General features: G+C 50.5%; 2 protein-coding genes across 2 annotated transcripts in view; one reads left to right on the plus strand and one right to left on the minus strand.

Annotated features, from left to right (window-relative positions):
• Ptpn14 (protein tyrosine phosphatase non-receptor type 14) overlaps nucleotides 1–11,733 on the plus strand; it is an 80,999-nt gene extending 69,266 nt beyond the window's left edge. Inside the window, exons 15-18 of the mRNA XM_051148125.1 lie at nucleotides 2,580–2,708; nucleotides 5,424–5,658; nucleotides 7,271–7,434; nucleotides 11,172–11,733. Coding sequence (XP_051004082.1) covers nucleotides 2,580–2,708; nucleotides 5,424–5,658; nucleotides 7,271–7,434; nucleotides 11,172–11,300 — 657 coding nt within the window. The 3' untranslated portion in view covers nucleotides 11,301–11,733. The remainder of the gene's footprint in view (nucleotides 1–2,579; nucleotides 2,709–5,423; nucleotides 5,659–7,270; nucleotides 7,435–11,171) is intronic.
• A 6,737-nt stretch (nucleotides 11,734–18,470) lies between these two features.
• Smyd2 (SET and MYND domain containing 2) overlaps nucleotides 18,471–21,144 on the minus strand; it is a 41,686-nt gene continuing 39,012 nt past the window's right edge. The window contains exons 11-12 of the mRNA XM_051148126.1: nucleotides 19,919–20,027; nucleotides 18,471–18,864 (exon numbers count right to left, since the gene is read on the minus strand). Of these exons, the coding sequence (XP_051004083.1) occupies nucleotides 18,784–18,864; nucleotides 19,919–20,027 (190 nt within the window). The 3' untranslated portion in view covers nucleotides 18,471–18,783. The remainder of the gene's footprint in view (nucleotides 18,865–19,918; nucleotides 20,028–21,144) is intronic.

Consider the following 21,144-nt stretch of genomic DNA (forward strand, 5'->3'; position numbering starts at 1 on the left):
GCTAGAAGGTTCCTTTGGCCCTCCTAAGTTGCATAGCCAGTTTCCATATGGGATGTAAAAACTATGACATGATTGGGAATAGTGTTTTTATGCATAGAGCATAGATAGGATTATATGAATGTATTTATTACATACAGACAAACGAGCTGTTTTTTCCTCATATTTTTGAGAACGAGAACAAAACGAATAAAATAATGAATGCCAGGGAACTCTTAAGTAAGCCCGTGATGGTCTCAGTTAGATTATGAAGTAATGAACAGAATAGCACACTTACAGATGAGGATGGCACAGCTGCTCTCCGATGGCGTGCCTCTGAGAACCTCGTTCTCCTGGCCTCTTCCCTTGGCCCAGTCTCTTCCCCATTTTCCATCTGCTCTTTGGAAGCAGCTGCCACTCTGCATAAATAGTGCCCTTTGGGTATTGCTACCCGAGATGCCTTCCCTTCTGCGGCGTTCTCCGAGGCCCACACTTCATCCTGCGGATCCAGGGCAGACAGGGGTACATTTCACAGGCCCAGAGAGCTTGCAAGAACTTGCCCTTGGTTTCTGGAGCTATGTATTTCTCCCCTGTTTTCTCCCCTGGTTTCCAAGCAGCTGTTGGCACGGGAGGAGAATGACCGCCTCCCGAGGCGGAGTCACATCTGTGACTCTGCCTTTGCCACACGGACGGTTTCCATGCAGTTTCTAGTGCTCTGCTGTCAGTACTAGGAGGGGCCAGCATCCTCTGCAAGTATTTATGGTTCCTGTATGTTGGGTGCCAGATGATTTAACACCCCAGTTCCACAGACGTCCCTCCTCCAACCCCTCACTGAATCTGTGGATGTCTTCTCCTACCCGTATGTGGAAAATGAATTTTCTTGCCAGCTTTGACCCGAACCCGTCTTGTGTAATGAAACAATGGCCGATGTTATTTTTGTCTGAATCAAGTTAGTATGTAGTTCCTTAAAATAAGCGAGGAGGAAAGTTTCAGGCAGCAGCCCCCTCATTGCTCTGGAGCCCTCTGGAGGTCTACATGCCACAGATGCACAGAGGGGCCTGTCTTTGTCATATCAAGGCACAGGAAAGGGAGAGGGCGACAAAGTGTTCGTGCAGAGGTCGCCATTCTGCCTTCATGTGTGTGGGGCCATTTTTCCCAATGGGATGTTTTTGCATGTAGAATTTGCTTTTATTAAAAGTCTGCCATATAACCCTGTTCTCCAGACTGGGGCTCACAGCCCTCTGGTGGCTGTGAAACTGACTTAATGATTGTAATTATGCATATACTTTAATGAAATACAGACTAAAGCACAAAATGTATATGCATACACTGTCTGTGCTAATACTGATATTGTTTCTGTAACTTAAATTCTGTTAGTCTTAGGTATGTGCATATACTCCTGTGTACTTAGGCCATTATATGAATGTATATGCATTTTTGTATGTGGCACATATGTGTGTGCGCGTGTATGAATGCATGCTCTGTTGCATGCACAAATGAAGGCCAGAGGTCAACATCAGCTGTCTTGTATATCATTCATAACTTTATTTTTTACTACATTTATTTATCTTGCATGCTCATGTCTGGTTTGTGTCTGTCATGTGTGTATACATGTGTGTATATTTCTATGTGCACATGTGTGTGCATGCGTGTATGTGCATGTGTGTGTCCATGTCTGTGTGTGTGTGTACATGTGTGTTTGTGTACCCGTGTGTGTTGTGTGTGTGTGTGCATGTGTGTGTGCGCCCCTATGTGTGTGCCTGCATATGTGTGCGTGCATGTATTTGTGTGCCTGTTTGGTGTGTGTGTATGTATGTATATACATTTATGTATGTGTGTGTATGCATGCGCATGCCCATGTGAAGCATGTGTAGGCCTGTGTGTTAGTGTGCGTGTGTACATGCTTTGTGTCAGTTGTGAATGCTCGAGTGTGTGTATGTATGTGTATGTGTGTGCATGTGTGTGTATACGTATGTATGTGTGTATGTATGTGTTGTGTGGGTGCACGGGTATATATGTATGTGTGTGTGTAGGTCAGAGGACAATTTCAGGACTTTGTTCTCTCTTTCTATGATGTAGATTCTGGGGTGCAAATTTAGGTTATCAGAGTTAAAGGCAGGCACTTTTACCCAAAGAACAATCTCACATAGCCCCTCCACATTATTTTTTTAGCCAGGTCTTTGCCTAAACCTAGACTTACTGTTTCAGCAAGTTTGGCCTGAGAGCCCCAGGGACCCTCTTCAGCTCCCCAGTGCTTGGAGCATCAGGTACATACTACCACCTTGTTTGTTGGTGCTGGGGACAAAACTCCAGTCTCCACGCTTGCACAGGCATTTTTCCCACTGAGCCATCTCCTCAGCCCATATGTATATATTGAATCCATACCAGTTTACATGTGTCATGTGTTACATGCAATAAATGATAAGGTAACTAGCACTTGATGAGCTGGCTTCAGCAAAAGTCTTCTGGTATGAAGTGTGTTCGCTGGTGCTTGTGCTTCTGGATTCTTGTGGTTGCACCGATCCACTTGACCTAGAAGAACATAGGGCTGAAGGTGGTTCCAGCAGCCGGGCTCACTCACGGATGCTTTCCTTGGCTTGCAGGTGGTGGTTGGTGGCGCAGAGTGGCACTACATTGCCACTCAGGGGCCCTTGCCACACACATGTCATGACTTCTGGCAGATGGTGTGGGAGCAGGGAGTGAACGTGATTGCCATGGTCACTGCAGAGGAGGTAAGAGGGCGGCCTCCTAACACTCTTGTCCTGGGGAAAGGGGTGGCCAGAGGTGGGCATGGGGTGAACGTGATCGCTATGGTCACTGCAGAGGAGGTAAGAGGACGGCCTCCTAACACTCTTGTCCCGGGGAAAGGGGTGACCAGAGGTGGGCATGGTACCCAAGACTTTGGCTCAGGCCACTCCATGCCCTGGCTTTGTTTCTGCACATCCATTTCCTGTTGGTGTGGCCCCTCTGTGTGCACTTCCTTCCCTAGAGATAGACTCTTTCTCTCTTCTTATTTTCCTTTGGCTCTTAACTCTGTGAAGTACTTCACTACAGTGAAAGCCAAACACAGAATCAAAACAACCTAACATGAGTTCATCAGCCGGGCGGAGTGTACCCCACAGAACAGTTCAGGCTGTGCTGGGTAAACACACAGGGCCTCCCAAGCTCAGCTGCTGCCAGCCCTGCATGCCACGGTGCCTATCAGCTCACAGGAGACCAGAGCCCCTGCAGAGGAAAGGGCTTTCTTCTTCCTTTGCCAAGCCAAACACAGGTTCCCCAGTGCGAGGCTGCCTGCTCTGAGAGCCCTGGCTTTCCTCTCTGTCACAGTCTCAGAGCATTTACCGACCCTCCTCTCCCCCGCCCCCGCCCCACCTTTTAATCCTCATGAAATTCCAAATTATATTTTCAGATTCATTTAGGGAACTAGCTTCATGAAGTTTACTAAGACCTCTGGCATTTGTGAGGCCCTGTTTCCACCAGTTACTTGAGAGCCAAGATCAGAGAGAGCTGCAGCAAAAAGGCTAAGTTGTGCCCAACACAAACACACACCCACATACACATTTTCTAAAGCAGTCTATGAAGAGATTTGTTGAGGGCTTGTCAGGTTCTCGAAGGTCAGACACACTTGCATGCTTACTCTCTCTGACCTTCCACCAATAAAGTTCTAGAGCTGGTAGACAGATCACCATTGGTAAAGTGCCGGCCACATTAGCACAAAAACCTGGATCTGGATTCATAGCATTCATATGCAGTCCCAGCGCTGGGGAGGTGAAGGCAGGAGGACCCCTGGCTGAGATACTCACATGCACATACCCACATGAATACATGCCACATACATACGCGTGTACACAGGCAGAAAGTAAAATTTCAAAACCAATGACACCTCTGTACTAAACTCAGCATCCAAATAGATCATGTCATGGAAGCGTCCCCTTATCTTACTAACTTTTATTTGCTTGTGAATGTCTTTATTTTGTCTCTCGGGCATGCTCTCATAGCCCAGGCTGGCCTTGAGTTCATAATCTAAGTGCACGGTGCCATCTGTGCTGACTGGAGGGCAGGTGGTGGGTGAGATAGGCACTACCCTTGTCCCCAAGGTGCTCACCTCCCTGGGGGGAGGAGCACCGAAAAGGGAGCTGATACCACAAGCTGGGACGGCTGGTCAGGTGGCAGCTGTGGCTCCATGGAGATATAGTCTTCCAGCTGAGAGAGAACCTAGTGTCCCTGGGACAGGCAGGGACATCTCATTTTGTAAAATCCAGACATGGCTTAGGCACTGAACCAAATGTGAGTTTGAGTTCTCGGATGGACCCACTTTTGCAGGATTGGCATAAGAGAAAAAAGTGCCGCAGACCTAGGGAGACCAAGTCAAGCCCGGCGGGTCCAGATAGGATGCCTGTGTTCCCAAACGATGTGTCACCTTACAAGCAGACAAATGGATTTATAACCTTTAGTTAGTTAGTTATCTGCCTTGAGACAGGGTCCCACGTACCCCAGGCTGGCCTTAAACTTGCTGTATTGCTAAGGTAACCTGGAAGATTCCATCCTCCTGCCTCCACTTCCCAGGTGCTAGGATGACAGCGTGGCCCACCATACGATGTTTACACAGTCCTATGGATTGAACCCAGGGCTTTATGCGTGTTGTAAACGCACTGAGCACATCCTGGCCCCCATGAGTTCCTCTAGCCATCAACTGGGTGGAGTCCCTGCCCAGCTCAGTGCTTCCCATGCCTTCTTCCTGCCTCTGAGCCCCTGCCCTCTATCCCCCCGCCCCGCCCCCATCAGCCACCAGCCCCTCCGTGTTTCCCACCCCACACCAGTGATTTCTGAACTGCACAAAAGTGAAAAGTAAGCCTTTATCAATGATAGATTGTGCGTGGTCTCTGAATAGATGTTGATAGTTGGGAAGTGGCTGTTCTCTGGTTTAGCGGTAGGTTGAGCTGTAACAAGTCCCTCACGCTGAACAGAAGCAAGAGCAGCCTGGACGATGGGGCAGTGTCAGCTCAGTACGCGGTGTGCTGGGGCCTTGGGTTATGCAGGCACGAAGTAGGGCCTGCAATGCCACTGGGGTCTGCTGCTTACCACAGGAAGCCTTGGGTGGCTTTCGGTTCTCCGAGCTCCCTGTGGGAAAGTAAGGCCTTAACTGTCTCCCGGCCCAGCCCCTCCCTCCCAGCTCTGCCCCAGCCACCATGCATGCCTTGGACACATCATGGTTGTTTCCTATCTCTGGCCTTTGCACTTTGTTATAAATTCCCCACAGTGTGACTGCGGGTTGCATTAGGGTATTAATCCTCAGCCCAAATCTACAGGACCCAGTGGATGCTGCACAGGCAGTGGAGATGCGACTTAGAACCTGCTGTCTGCCCCCCTGTCCTTGGATACTAAGATCAGGAAGATAAGAGTTTGTCGCTGACCTGTTTTCGCTTCTGCTTTTGTGTGTGATTCAGGAAGGTGGACGGACCAAGAGCCATCGGTACTGGCCCAAACTGGGGTCCAAGCACAGCTCAGCCACCTATGGCAAGTTCAAGGTCACCACAAAGTTCCGAACAGATTCCGGTTGCTATGCAACCACAGGCTTAAAGGTCAAGCATCTGCTGTCGGGGCAGGAGAGGACAGTGTGGCACTTGCAGTACACTGACTGGCCCCACCACGGCTGCCCAGAGGACGTCCAAGGATTTTTGTGTAAGTTTTCCCAGCCTGAGTTTTTTGGGATGTTGGTAACAAGCGGACTGTGGGCATGTCTTCTCTTAAGCAGTGTGAGTGTTAAAATACTGAAGCATTGATCCCTTCACCTCTGCACAGGACGGATAAGAGGAGTATTAGATGTCTCTTGTGTTCCGTTAACCTCTTATGCAAGTCTGTAAGTCTGTGGCAAAGGAACTCTGCACTGACTCAGGCTTTCAGTGCCTTGGTACCCACTCACTAACGTGTGCTCTAACAGGGATGGACTGTGTGGCAGGCAGTGGCTCATGGCAGGTAACCAACAGCCAGTGGGCAAACTGTGACCGCCACAGAGGCCCACAGAGCACCAGAACCTTGCTTGCTTTTATTTTGATTCATTTAGAATCAGCAATAGGCTCAGAGCAGAGACCCAAACACTTCTGTGGTTCTGTTAGATTCTGATGCATTCACACAGGGGTTACTTTACCAGGAAAGTGGGGACAGGCCTCAAGAAGCACGGTGAACACAGTGTAGGACAGAGATGGCGCAAGGGACCCAAAGTCCCGGCGAGGTTAGGGTTTTGCCTGAGGTCAAGTGATCAGTTGTCTATAGCACAGATGTTAATGAGGAGGGGCCTCTGCAGCACTCCCCTCCCGCCAAACAGCGCCCTTTCTTTCTAGTTTAGAGAATCTTCAGTTAGTGGGCTTGTTAAAGTTGTCTCCAAGAAGAAAATCCTGGAGATAGTACAAGTAGATTAGCACAGTTCTACAGGCGCGTGGGCCCACGAGATGGTCTGAGGTGTAGTCAGATCTTTACGTCAGAGCCAGTTTAAGGAAAGACAGTCTCAGCTTCTGCAGGGCACAGGGCATCCTGTCAAAGAATGTGGGTTGCCTAGTCGTTGTTCTTGTAAGAACCTCGACGCGGTGGTGTTGTATAGCACCGTGGAAGCGCTGGCTGTTGGAGTGTCCTTCTTACGGGATTATGGGGGGAAATGTTAAGGATTATGTGGCTGTTGGTGGCCGCTAGAAGGAGTGAGACCGTGTCTTGAACCCTCCACCCACAGGCTTGTTGCCCCTGGAAGTGGGGATCATATTGAATGCCCACATAACTTTATGGAAGTGGATTCCCCAAAGCCTAGTTTTTACATCTGAAAATGAGTCCAAGCCTTGGTTGACCTTCACTCATTTGATGAGGAGAAGGGGATGGGGCAGGTGGCTGCTCTTTCCCCAACAGGAATTGGCTCTGACAGGCAGGCATTTCAAGGGGACTTAGCGGATGCTGTGATCCCAGTCTGTTAATAGTATGAAATGCTGTAAGTAATGTCTAGAATCATCTGCTTGGGGGACTTGGGGATTTGCAGAGGGGAAAACAGAATTTAATTTAAAAAAAAAAAGAACTATTTAAAGAACAAGTTCTCCTGTGGACTAATTGACTCCCAGCTGGTATCTTCTGGCTTCAGGGTGTTGCAGCAGATACCAGCCAAATGATTAGCGTCTTATAAGAATTGCAAATTATTATGACTGAAAACAAAAGATTCGCCCTCAGTCCTGGTGCCTCCCTGCTATCCCTCCCCCCACCAGATGCTAAGTCATGTGACACACTTGAGTGACAAGATTTACATTTTGTCCTACAGCCTACTTGGAGGAAATCCAGTCAGTCAGACGCCACACCAACAGCGTGCTAGAAGGCATCAAGACCAGGCACCCGCCCATCGTGGTCCACTGCAGCGCAGGGGTCGGGAGGACTGGAGTGGTCATCCTATCCGAGCTCATGATTTACTGCCTAGAACACAACGAAGTGAGTGGTCCACCTCTCTCTTGCTGTCTTCTTGTTGTGTTTTGTTGCTTTAGGGGCAGATAGTGCCCTTGGACCTGTGTGCCTATGTGTGGAGGCCAGAGGTCAACCTCAGTGGTCATTCCTTAGGCATCGTCACCCACTTTCTGAGCCAGTAGCTCTCATTGTCCCAGAGATCACTGAGTAGGCTGTGCTGGCTGGCTAGTGAGCCCCAAGGGTCCTCCTGTCTCCACCTCCCCAGTGCTGGGATTAAGTGCACAGATTCACACACAGTTGTTGTTTATACACAGTTGTTTTGAGGAATTTAACTCAGGTCCTCATACTTGAATGGCAAGCAATTCTCCAACAGAGCCACAGTCCCAGGCTCCTCTCTCTCTCTGAGTGCTATACCTTGGTGGTCCAGGCTCCTCTCTCTCTCTGAGTGCTATACCTTGGTGGTCCAGGCTCCTCTCTCTCTGAGTGCTATACCTTGGTGGTCCAGGCTCCTCTCTCTCTCTGAGTGCTATACCTTGGTGGTCCAGGCTCCTCTCTCTCTCTGAGTGCTATACCTTGGTGGTCCAGGCTCCTCTCTCTCTGAGTGCTATACCTTGGTGGTCCAGGCTCCTCTCTCTCTGAGTGCTATACCTTGATGCCAGTTCTACATCAGAGCCACCCTCCCACCTACCTTGTGGCTGATTTCCTCTCTGCAGATCTTTTTTCTGACCGATGGATCCTAGCTGGACTCCAGTATGCATAGCTTTCCTTGTCTCTGAGCTCTCACTGGTCTGTGTAGGCTCCTAAATAACAGAAGGACCTAGGGTATTCTAGAGACATCCGGCAAACCTGACTGCTGTCGCCATTCACTTCCAGAGGTGGACAGATTCATTCTGTCGTGGGTTGTTGCCCATGACACGTTGTTCTGGCCTGTGTAGCTCAGATGAGTCTTGCATTTCCGGAATGTGCTTTGGCCCACATCCTATGTGAAGATGCCTCTACGTTGAACACAGTTGTTCCTCGCAGTACGGTTTTTATTTGGGGGCATCTGCTGGCCCTTGCCTGGCTTGGCAGCGCTTTGTGTAGCACAGTGGGTGGGAATGTGGGCCAGCAGTAGCAGCCGTTAGGTCCCGAGGGATAGCGAGGTAGCGTGTAGGGTCCTTCTGTCCATTTGTTTGTGGAGTTCTGTGGATCTAACCAGGGCTGTGCCCATGTTAGGCAGGTGCTCCACCATGATCTATAAACCTAGCCTAGCATGGGTGTTTGTGATTTTCAGTAGTCTTTCTATGCCATCCACTAGCATTATGGTTAATAAAGGGGCATCCTCGGTGAGAGAATCCAGGCTTAGAAGCAGTCATGTGACGTAGTTGGCGCTGTGTAGCTTAAAGCAGCTGTGTGGAGGCAGGAAGCAAGTTGTCCTCCTCTGAGGTCACTTCCTGTCTTCTCACTGCTTGCACCAAGCAGTTTCCAGTTTGCAAATTATGTAGCGAGGAACTCTTGTTATGTGCAATGGATGTGTCAGTGTGCTAGCCTGTGTACTAGTAGACAGAGTTGAAAATCAGTGTAAGTACTGCTCTGTCTTGCTGGCTGTGAAAGGCTGCTCTCAGCTCTTTGGAGACCCACCCACAACCTCTGTGAAGTACTGACTGGAGATCACACAGCTCACCATGCTGCATGCACAAAGCCAGCCCAGTGCGGATGGGTGTGGAATGGCGGATCCAGCCAACAGCGATCCCATGGCTTCCTGAGGCTCAGAGTGGCCTGTGGTGTGTTTAAGCATAACGGACATCCTCAGTGCCCAGCAGCATGCCAGAACTTTCCCTGCTGGTATATGGCAGTGCTAAAAGAACTTCTGTCCCCATTGATACCCACAGATAGCGAGATGACTCCCGCTGTTCATTTCCTTTCCCGAGCACGGTATAGACAGCCCTATCTGTCCCGTTTCCCATGGTTGCTGTTGGCCCGCTCTGTTCTGTGCTCTTCAGACCTGGCTGCTCCCTCTCTTCCCTCCCTTCTCCCCCACCCCCACCCCCATATCAAGAGAAGGGAGGACGTGTTTAGTTTGTTCTTTAAACAAAGACTTTCGACAAATAAATATGAAATTGTTATGCCCTATTTTTCTCCCATCCTAACTTGCCTTTTCTACAGCTGAAATGATTAGTGTGTTTTATATTTAGTTGTAATTCTAGCAGTTTTCGTTTTGTCAGTGAAGTGATTTTTCCTTTTTTTCTACCCCTTTTCCCTATTGTCTCATTTAATTTTTAAAAAGTTATGTGGAGTAGGGGTGCTGGGGTAAGGGTACTTGTGAGTGCAGCGCCCACGGAGGCCGGAAGAAAGCGTCTGATCCTCTGGAGCTGTAGTTACAGTAGTTGTAAAGCGCCTGATGGAGGTGCTGGGAGCTCGTGGTGAGTCTGGACGGGTGACAAGGATGCTTGCGTCCTGAGCCATCTCGCTAGCCCATTGTCTCAGTCTCAGTGCAGAATAGCTGAACTTGGGGGAAGTTCCTGCGGGGAGACTCGTGGCTGTGAGGTAGGGTTTATAGTAACAACTCACCCAGGCTACTCCGCAGCGCTTGTGACGCCTTGTGGCCTTCTCTGTTGGTCTTTGTGTGTCAGTGACAGTGATGCATATGGCAGGGGACATGGGTCTCAATAGTAGTGGTGGAGGGGACGGTGAGGGGGGATGGTGGGGATGGTGGGGTGATAGTGGGGATGGTCGGGGCCATGGTAGAGAAGATAGTGGGGGTGGTGTGGGGGTGGTGTGGGGGTGGTGTGGAAGTGGTAGTGGAGGATGGAGAGGCAGGGAGGAATGGCAGAGTTGCCATTGAGGGCTGAGAGGATGGCCCAGTGGCCATAAGTACTTGCTTGTGAAGCAGATGCCTAGCATCCACAAAAATCTAGGTGTGGACAAGCACACTGCAAGCCAGGAGACATGAGACACACATGACACAGATGAGAACACAGGACAGGAACAACATGACACCCCACTGCTGCTGCTTACTAGCTGGCTGGCCTCCATGAAACACGGCCAGCCCCAGTTCAGTAAGGCATTCAGTCTCAGTGGAATAAGGCATCCAGTGTCTACCTCTGAGTATATGCCCCCATACACACTGGTGTGCACACACATGCATGGACCCCACACACATGTATACACACACACACACACACACACACACACACACACACACACACACATCACACACACAAAAGAAATAGCTAGGCCAACAAGATGGTTCACTGGGTAAAGGTACGTGACACCAAGCTTCACCATCTGTGTTTGATCCCCAGGACACACACACATAAATATAATAAAATATTATTATTATTATTATTATTATTATTATTATTATTATTATTATTATTATTAGAGAAATAGCTATCTTAAGGTTGAGGCAGGAGGACCATGATGTGTTTTAGTCAGCCTAGACTACCGAGTGAATTCCCCCAAATTTGTCTCAACTTAACTATGAAGGGAATGGAAGGAGGAACAATGGTATTTGGCATTTCCCACAATGCACTGCTCTGAGAGCCTTGCAGTGTCAGTTCAAACAGCTTTCAGATGCACCCACACACGAAAACACAGACAAGCACAAGTTGAATACCATCACACCAGTGTCAGGGTTCTCCAACCCTGGCTTAGAGCCCTAAAGCCCTAGAGGGGCAGATGCCTTAGCTCCGCCTCCTTCCTGGTCAGAGGCTCCGAGGCGGGAGGAGCCCAGGCGAGGCTTCCTGTCTCAGGCCATGTGTGCCCTGTCTTTCCTCTTGCAGAAGGTGGAGGTGCCCACAATGCTGCGGTTCCTCAGGGAGCAGAGGATGTTCATGATCCAGACCATCGCGCAGTACAAGTTCGTCTACCAAGTCCTCGTCCAGTTCCTGCAGAACTCCAGGCTCATTTGATCTCCTGGACGCAGCTCTGTCCTGCAGGGGGTGTCACTTCTTGACAACACGTGCCTCCCCAGCTGGAGGTGGATGGCTGGCAGCAGGCTGGAGCCAGAGTTACTTACAAGCATCATGTATTATTTTATATGAGATAATTTATTTTTTCCTCTCTTTGGAATAACTTCTATGAGTTATTATAATGCATGTTTTCACAATAATATAGTGCTTCTCATTTGAACCACATGTTGACGGATCTGCAGTGTGAGCCTCCAGGAAGGAAGGTGGTGGCCCTGTGGGACATTGTGGACACAGAGGCATAAGGGAATGCATCTCTAGTGAAGTTGCAGACAGATTGGCAATGCCCCAGTCAAAAGTGGCAAGAGAAGGAATTCACCCTCTACTAGAGTTGAGACAGGCGTGGTCCTTGAAAGGGTCCCTTTACCTGCTGGATTCATGCTCCATCTGTGCACTTGCTTTTCTCTCCTTTACTTCCTCCCTCATCCTCAGCGACCTCTCTCCCTGAGCCTGGCCTGAAAGGTGGGATCAGCTGACAGCACAGTGCCTTCCTTTAAGGATGGTGATGCTGTCTTTGCTGATCACCCTTTGTTCTGGTCCCCAAGTCTGATGTGGTGATGGGACAACACACTGGGTATCCGCTGCTTTGTCTTGTATGCTCCAAACACCGTAGTCTGGCCCTGGGCCAGGCCATCTGCACAGCTCAGCCCCATGCCTGATTGAGAGATGCTAACAGACCAGGGTGGGAATGAAGCTCGGTGGGGCCTGGCTGTGGATTCTTAAGTAAATAACGTTGCGGGTAGATGGAGCCTTAAAGGATGGGGTTTAGGGCACATTCCATTTGCTACAAACCAACAGATTTCCTGTCTGTTGCTGAGTTGTTGGGCGCGTCCTAAGAAAACTCACATCTGGCTGGCACTTAGTAGCAGAGCCCTGGCCAGGAGGCACACACCTGGGAGGCGCACACCTGGGAGGCGCACGCCTGTGCTCGGTTCATTGCGTGCTCCTTGATTCTAGGCTTTAGCTGAGGAGGGCTGAGTTGATTCCTCCTAGGGTTTCATTGTTGAGTCATCCTGAGGCAGGGTCCCAGGCTGCTCTCGAGCTTGCTGTGTAGTCAAGAGGATAGCTCCCAACTTCCCTGTCCCTGGGTGTGTGCCACCCCACACAGGCCGTGCTCGCCCCTCGAGATGGCCGATTGCTGAGACTGCGGCCTCTGCAGAATCACCACTGCCCACCTGTGTCCGTGTAGCCCACTCCGTGGTCAGTGATGTTGATATAACCACACTCAATTCGAAGCTCAACTTCCTGCCTCTGTCTGCTTTTTCCTGAGTACGATTCTCTAGGCGCGAGTTCACAGGACTGACCCTCAGGTCTTCCACGTGTCTTCGTCCCTGTTATATTTTCCTGTTTTCCTGAGCTGAAAAGACCAAGTCTTCGTGGCTTCTGACCCACACCCTAGTAGATGTAGATTCCCCATTCGCTCCTCGGGAAGATGAGCCAAGCTGTCCTCCCTCCGGGCCAGGGAGGCGCTGCTGCTGATGTTGATCCGGCATCTGTGGGTTCAGAATCTGTAGGTGAGGCGGCGCTCCCACCCTCCCTTCCACAGTACAGAATGGATCAAGGGGCATGAGAGTGTGTGAGCCTCGTGGGCCTGTTGGATGGTGTGTATATTCTGGCAGGTGTTCGGGGGAAGCTTCCTTGATTTGACCATGTTTCCCCTTTTGTCCCACTTACAGTCTCATGTGATGAAGAATGCTGCTATTGGCCTGTTGTCTCTCAGCCTTCCTGCATGGGCAGCGAGGAGCCATGCTGCCCTTCGGAACTCCTCCCTCAGGGGCTGTGGCTACCTTGTGCTGGGAAAACGAGGGACAGGAAAGATAGGTTGGCTCCCCCACTTCCTAACCAACACATGATGGGACCCAAAGGGAAACACTGAGGTGTCCTGCACGTGCATGTATTCTGTTCTTGATCTTGGCTGTTCTGGCTCTTCAACCCATTCTGGATTCCTGTTCCCTGTGGATCACTGGTTAAATTATCAGCAGGCATTACAGTCCCTTCAGTGGCATCTGCATAACAGTTGCCCAGAAATGTTTTCTATCTGGGAAGCTGGCCAAGGAATAAACCTTGAAGCAAAGTGTATTAAATTAGCTATCTAGGTAGGCCTTTTGGAAAGGTTTCCTGATGATGTGTTGGGACGGAAGCTGGAGTTGTCAGCGCCCACACTGCGGTGTGGGCTTGAAGGGGGAGAGAATTAAAACACGAGCCGATGAGGCATCTCATCTCAGAGCCGAGCAGTGGACCATCCCCCAGCCGCGGTTCTGAGGTTTTCCCATCGGCACCCTACATCCTATCTCTCACTTATACTCATTTGCATATGTCCACCTTTGTTCTTGTGCAGGGGTCTCTGCACCCTGGGTGTTCTAGATGGTTCTTCTTTCCTGAGATGGCGAGATGTGCCTGTGGGGAAGCTGAGGTGGGTCTGGCTGAGCTGGGGCTGGTCTTAAGGTGACTTGGGCGGAGTAGAACTCCCCGGGAGCCTGCAGGTCAGCACACACGCTTTCCCCAGCAAGAGGTAGAGAATAGAAGGGAGGCCTGCCTGTCGCTTTATTGAGGTGAAGACACCTGGAGCCCTCTGCTCACTCGAGGTGAGCCACAGACACTAGGGAGGCTTCGGGCATCTCCCGTGGCCTGCATCGTGTAATGAGCTACATTTTCCTGTCTTTTCTAGTTTTGTGTAGATTGACCCGTGTTGAGTTTCTGGTAATCTCTGAGTATATACCATTTATTTCTTTCCCAAGTCAGTAAAGACATAACAGCCATGTCTCTTTTCTGCGACCAGGGGCTAGTAGACACAGAACTAGTTCTTGGTGATCCTGATACTTAGCTGTGGTGGTCTTGTGTCTCGTAGGGCGGGGAGGTGCCCCTGAATGCTGACAGGCGTGGCGTGGCAGATATGTCCCTGTGGGCTCCTCAGTCACTTTCTTGAAGCACTAGCTTTCCTGATCTGTAACCTCAGGCCAGACACTATCGGTGAGTTGCAGAGTGCCTTCCCAGTGGCACGGCTGAGGGAGAAGGCGAATTTAGTTAACTGATTTCTGTTTTGAGAAGATGTGCCAATTACTTGAGGTAGCAAGGGTGAGAAACCAAGGACATTGTAGAATAAACTCACAGGACATCACTACCGCTGGCCCTGCCGGTAGTAATGTATTCATTTCTTCTCAGTATTAGGAATGACCTATCCACAGAGTGCCAGGTCACTTCCATTGGCTCGTTTTACCAAGGGTGCTGCTGCTGCTGCTGCTGCTGCTGCTGCTGCTGCTTGCCGGTGCTCTGGTCAGGGCGCCATCATTTAGTGTTCCTGAGTGGCACTCCAAGCTCAGCCAGCTTCTAGTGGAGAGATCTGGGTCCTCCATGAGAACTGCACGTTCCCTGGTGACCTACAGCTTGACAAGTGGCAGACTCACTGGCTCTGGAGAGTGGAAGGAAGTCGCAGTTAGCCATGTAGGGCTATCACAGTCTGAGTAGGGGCAGGATGGCGCCGGCCTTCACCTCAGCTTCTAAGTCCTTCAATTGGCAAATCACCTTTCCGGCTACATCTGCTGCATGTAGTGTCCGCAAGGCTGGGGGAAATATGGGGGCATGCTCAGCCACATGCTGCCAATCCGGCCTGTCCTGCTGTCGCTTACTCTAGGGAAGCTGGGACACTGGCCTGCTGGCTTGTTCTGTTTTCAGCCATCCTTCCCTGCTCTCAGCTTTTGCACTCCCACTACGACCTCAGGGGAAGTGTGTGTCTTCACCCGGTGTCTTCAGCCCTTTGTAGCCTCTGCAGCTTCCTACAGTGGTCACCTTTCTCCGACTCTGTCGAGGTCTTCGTTAGCCTGATCATGATGGGGCGTTGGGGACCTGGCATCCTTCAGACTCATAGATGGACAATGTATTGCTACTTGGCAGTCAGTTCCTGCTGTTCAGAGCTGCACTCAGCCTCCCCACTTTAGAGATAAACTAAAGGACATTTAGCTGCCAGGCAGAAGGGCAGGAGCAAATGCCAGCCTAAATATGGTGAACTGTTGCACAGAAGGCAGCTCTTTCGAGATACTCTTGCCAGCAGGACCGTCATTTGCTAATGCCCTGAGCTTGTCCAAAGACGTGGTGGGGGAGAGGTCAGGTCACTGCAGAATTTCTTACCTAAGCTCCACTGAGCACATAGTTTTTTGAACCCTGCGGTGATGTCAGAGCTGGAGACGCTGATGCAACACCTTGAGGAAGACCATGGTCCAGTGTTTAGATCCACTTCTGGGCTCCTTGTCACCTGACGTGTTCTCTGCCTGGACGGTGGCTCTGGGGACTGCTCGCCTGACACTGCATGCTGCTTGTGAGCAGAGCATTCTGCCCTTGCATGCTACTTCCAGGGCTAACATTCACAATTCCTCTTGCTTATGGGTCCCTGTACAAGTCACGTGTAGACAGAGTACGAACACGGAGTTGTGAGTGTTCTTGTTGTTGTAGGGGATGATGTGGCGCCCTTTGTGATGTCACTGCCTGCATTTCCGGGACACTTTGTCTACCCAGAATGCCGCCTGCTTTCCTTGCTTGCTCACTTGCTTTCCATGTCACCTCTCTGAAGCTCACTTTTTAATCTGCCTGTCCACAAAGCCCCTATAAAAGTTAAATCTGGCAAAGGTCTTATACCTCTCTAAAATGTCCACATGGAACAAAAAATCTTAACAAAAATATGGCTCCATGGCTTCAAGAAATGGGATCTGGGGAATGAGTGACCAAAATAAAAGTGGTAGATGTCTCACAGCCAGGCCCTCCTCCGTACTGTCCCCCCCTCCAGCACCCCCTCAACCTCCACACCCGCCCCCCACCCTCCGGCAGGGACTGATGGCAACTTAGGAATAACTGTGGCAACAGGCTTCTTGTTTATTTTTGAGGCGCCCTTACTGCTGGTGTCAACCTAGCCTGTTGTGAGACTGTTTCCTTAATCAGTTTCCCTCAGGCTGACTTGCCTGGCAGGGCAGGTGCACCTCAGGGTTTCCCCAGCGTCCCCATCAGGGCTAAATCATGATAGGCTATCTTCCCAACCCCTCTGCCTTGCTCAAGTTTTCTTCCCCAATCTCTTCTGTCAGGGACACACATTCTGTCTCAGGTGGGAGGCTGGGAGGGAGGAGCTGAGTGTTTTGGAATGGGTTTTTTCCGTGTCCTGGGGTGGGGCCTCTTGCTAAAGCCTCAGGAATGCTGCTTGAGTTTAGCCAGGTGGCTCAGGGCAGGCACCCAGCGTTCTTGGTACTTCTCTGGGGCCCCCTGCCTCTCTCAGCGAAGTGTCAGGGAATAAATGCCTTCAGCATTGAACTGAAACTGTCCTTCGGAGCCATTTTAGACTCAAAGGCTGTAAAATTTTATTGCAACTTCCTTTGAAGTTCCCTGCCACTACTGGGAGTCCTAAAATTCTTTAACCGCATCCTTTCAGATACAAGCTCATTCTTCACTAGAGATGTTTTCCAGTGTGTGCCCTCCATCCTTCAGTGGTCAGCTGACATGGCTGAGGGTACCCTGGGAGGGGAGGGCTTACATGCGCAGATGACTATTAAAAGTGTAACCTTTTGTGACTTGTTACATAAATAGCTGGCTACTTTGTTTCCCCAGTGTTGCTCCGTCATTCAGTATTCTGACGGTTTCTTTTGGTTCTTGCTGTTTTGGTTTTTTGTTTGTTTGGTTGGTTTTTTTTTGTGAGATATTGTGAATTTTGGTTCCCTTCAAAATAACTGACATCTAATAGCTTTTATTTTGAAATGATGTACAGACACCCCCACCCTCAGCTTAGAAACCAGCTTTCTCTAGGGTTCCTGGGTCAGCCCACACACAGAAGCCTATAGACCTCCACTATGGCTGGAACCCAGCACTGTGTCAGATATGGCTGGCCTTCCTGGGCTGGCCTGGACTTAAACTAGCACCCACTTTATTGTAAGCATTCCAGGTTGGGACTCAGTGCCTCATCCATGACAGCCACTTGTTCCTCAGCAGAGATGGCTGTCAAACCTGCTGAGGGCTGCAGTGGAGGACGGGGGAGGACAGGAAAGACAGGAGGACACTCCTTCCTAAGTTACCGCTGATCACGTTGACTGTACTTTGGCACAGACTCTCCCATCATGTGGATAATATTAAACGCCTTAAATAAAGCTATGCATGCTGTTTCATGAGCTGTTGTGTATCAGTAATAAGCTTCTGCTTGCCAGCCTCTTACACAGTTCTGAGTGTAGGTGGCTGACTTTTGACAGTATTTTTTGCACTGTTTCCTGTTTTTTTTTTTTTTTTTTTTTACAAAGTCTTATTTAGATATTGGTCCTAAAGGATGTTGTCTCTGTCCCTGTCGTAAAATGTTTCCTATGTGCCTTTACAAATGTGAGATCTTTATTCTAACCATTTTTTTGTAAAAGATATCTATTGATTTCTATATGCAATAAACCTTTTGTTTTGTTTTCAGAGAAAACCTAAGTCTTTTCATGTTTGTACGTGGTGTATGTGCATGCTTGTGTGGGTGCACATATGTGTGTACATGCCTGTGAGACCGGAGGCCAACCCTGGGTATCATTCCTCAGGAGCCATTTCCCTTGGACAGATCCCTCACTGGCCAGCAGGCCTGGGGACCTTTCTACGTTTAAAGATGATCTCCCTTTGTTGGCTCTGCACACTAAGTCCAGCGGTTTCCCTGCCCCGGACTCCCTTTGTACACTTCGTGAGCCCTCAAGTCCGGAAAGGTCCCTCTCTGTGGGGTAGACCCCCATCCCTGCCCTCTGGCGCTGTGGGCGCCTCAGCTTAGGGAGGGCTAACAGCTCCTGCTGCTGTCTGAGCTGCCAGGCAAGAAGGAGCTGGGCTTCTGCTCGCGTGGGCGCTGCTGACACCAGTGTCTGCTCACAACACATGGCTGGGAAGGAGCTTTCTTTGCTTCTCAAGCTTGCCCTGGAGTCTTTTCCAGAACAGGAGAGAACTGCACGGAGAGTGGTCCTGGGATGAAGAGCGGAAGCCACAGAAAGACAAGCACGGCTCAGCATCTTCAGCACTGGAGGGAGCTGGCCTCTCCTCTCACCTTCCCTCCTGCCTGCCTGCTTCCTCCAGAGTCCCTGTGCAGTTTAAGTAACTGCACACCTAAGAAGATGACTAACTCCTCATACACGCAGATGTGAGAAAACAAATGCTTCAAGGACCAGCTCTTTTATTCTTTCCTCAATCAACTTTATGCAGAGCATTCCAACAGAAACAGAGGAAAAACAATTGCATTTTAAAAGCTCAATCTGCCCAAAATGCGTATTGCACGGAATCATGCCACAGCCCTTAGAAAAAGGAAAGCGCTGGAAATGAGTTTTAAGAGCTGAACATGACCTGAAAACACAGTGTGGCAAGGCTTTGCAGAAGAGGCTGGGGTGGCCAAGAGGTTGGAAATGAAATTCAAGTCCTGTGACATTTCTGGAGGAAAGCTGGGATGCAGTCAGTGGCTCGCCATTTCCTGCTTGATCTCGGAGATGTACGGATGATCCTTGCCGTGGGCTACCTCCATGATGGCTATGGCCTAGGAGAGGGAAGAACGTGGGAGAGATGAACCCAAACCTCCATCTGGCCTACTGTAGCCCACCCTCAGGAGTCCACTGCCTGTCAGGGCTTCAGGATGCAGCCTGCAAACCACCTCACAGCACGCTTGTCCCACTAGTCCCTGAGGCACAGGACATGGACAGAACATTACACAAGTCACAGTTCATCTTAGCCAGACCCTGACTCTTCTCTCTGGGATGTGGTGTTAACCCCAATTTCCCAGATACTCCACAGATGCTTTGGGAAACCCAGGGGACTGGGCTAGCCTGCGGCAGCAGCATTTATACAAAGTCTCTCAAAGTGGATCAACAGACCAACTCTGAAGTCACAAGCTGTCAACAACCATGTAAAACACAAGGCGATTCCACATCTCAGGAAAGCGAGTCGGCTCCCATAAGGAGCTCTCAACATTGACAGCAGGGTTGGGTGACCTGAATCCTGGCACCATATCCACGTAAGAAAGCTGGGCATGGCACATGCTTGTAATGCTGGCACTGGTGCTGACAGGAGGAACCTTGGAGCTCAGTGGCACGCATGCACACACACGCACACACGTGAGGTTAAAGCTTCCAGCTTCAAGGGTCCTCCTTAAAGGGCCACCATGCACCCTAGACTCCTCAGGTAACCCACTTGAGCCTTCCCCATCAAGAAAGCCTATCTCATAGGAAGAGGAGATTGCGGCTAAATTCATTTTAGAATTTTCCCAGGCAACATCCAAACCCTTGATTACAGACCAAGTATGGATTATCAGTCCTAAGAGGCAGGCAAGCAGAAAATACTTCTCCCAGCTCAGCCCCGCTGCTATGTGTACTCCTATCCCAATAGGCCTGGGTTTGACGAACTGCACTCTCAGCATCACATAGCACCCCCATTTACTGAAAGCACCCCAGAATGCCATGGCTGGGAGTAGCCTAGAGCTAGTCACTCTCAGCTTCTGTGGCCGCTGGCCTCCCCGGGCACAAGGGTACAACGTGGACACTTGCGAAGCAGACCTCACGACGGCCTGGATGCCACAGCCTCAGGCCCCCACACACCTTTCTCAGCGCTCTCTCCCCGGCAGCTTTGTTCTCCAGGCCTATGTACAGCCTTCCCAGCTTGAGCCACATGGAGGCCACGTTGAGGGAGTACACGGGGTAGTGCTTACTAAAGAGGAAGAGACAGCAGGTCACATCAGAGGCTGCCCAGCTCTCCACAGCAGCCAAGGTTCCCCCCGGAGTCCACCAGGTCCTGGATGGAGTGGGGTGGGGGTGGGGGGTCTGGTAACACCACAGGGACACGGTCAGTGCTTTGCCGTTTATGTCTGAGTGAACCTACACCAGAACTGTTGGGGGAAATCTTACCGTGAAGTGCGTATAAACACAACTTCATCCCCAGCCCAGAGTTTCCCATCTCGGCTGTACTCAGACCAAGGCACTGGGGAAATGTCAAAGCAAACGCTGCTTTCACACTGACGGCCAGCAAGCTTCTTACCTCCCTCTAGACAGAGGGCACACACACGCACGGACACGCGCACATGCTCACACACGTGCACACTCACATAGTATCTGAAGAACCAACCGTCTGCTAAACCCTGAGCCCTCGGAAGCCACACCACCTTGCCTGTGATTGATCAATCCCCCCAGCCCCTCCGCCCAGTAGAGGACCATGCATCAGGTTTTCTGTCTGGTTTGAACTCGGGCTTGCCTGATGGAGCCTGCTTAAGAAAGGGCCATTTCCTTGGGAACGGAGCCCAGGATACAGCGTGTGGGAGAGCGAGCCTGTACAAATGTGGAAGACCTTTCTGCAGGCCAGTGTGCGCTCTTCTCTCTATGCTCAGTTTATCAAATTCCCAGCAGAAGGATCCATGCTGCCTAGAGGATGCCTTAGGTTGTGCAGCGCCAGACCTCCCCCTCTCCCCACAAATGTGAGGATGGGGGCAGTGGCCTGGGCCCCGTCTGCTGTGTCCCTCTCTCAGAGGAAGGCTTGCAACCAGAGAACTTCCTCATTCCTCCAGGAACACGGAAAAGGTCAGAGGTCTCCAGTTTAGCTCATTCCAGGAGCAGGTTTGGAGAGCTGGCTTCTTCTTTGGCTCCCCCTGCTGGCGATCCCGGACACCGCCTCACCAGATTACCAAAGAGGTATTCTGGTGGAGTGGATTTACAGTCTAAAGCTTACACTGACTCCACAGTTTACCCCCAGGATGCCTACTGTACATGCCTTGGGGAGCTCTGCAGTGATGGGGCCTCAGGCATGGCTGGCTGGCCAGAGGCACAGGACAATG

Source organism: Acomys russatus, chromosome 6 (assembly GCF_903995435.1).
Source record: "Acomys russatus chromosome 6, mAcoRus1.1, whole genome shotgun sequence".
Lineage (NCBI taxonomy): Eukaryota > Metazoa > Chordata > Mammalia > Rodentia > Muridae > Acomys > Acomys russatus.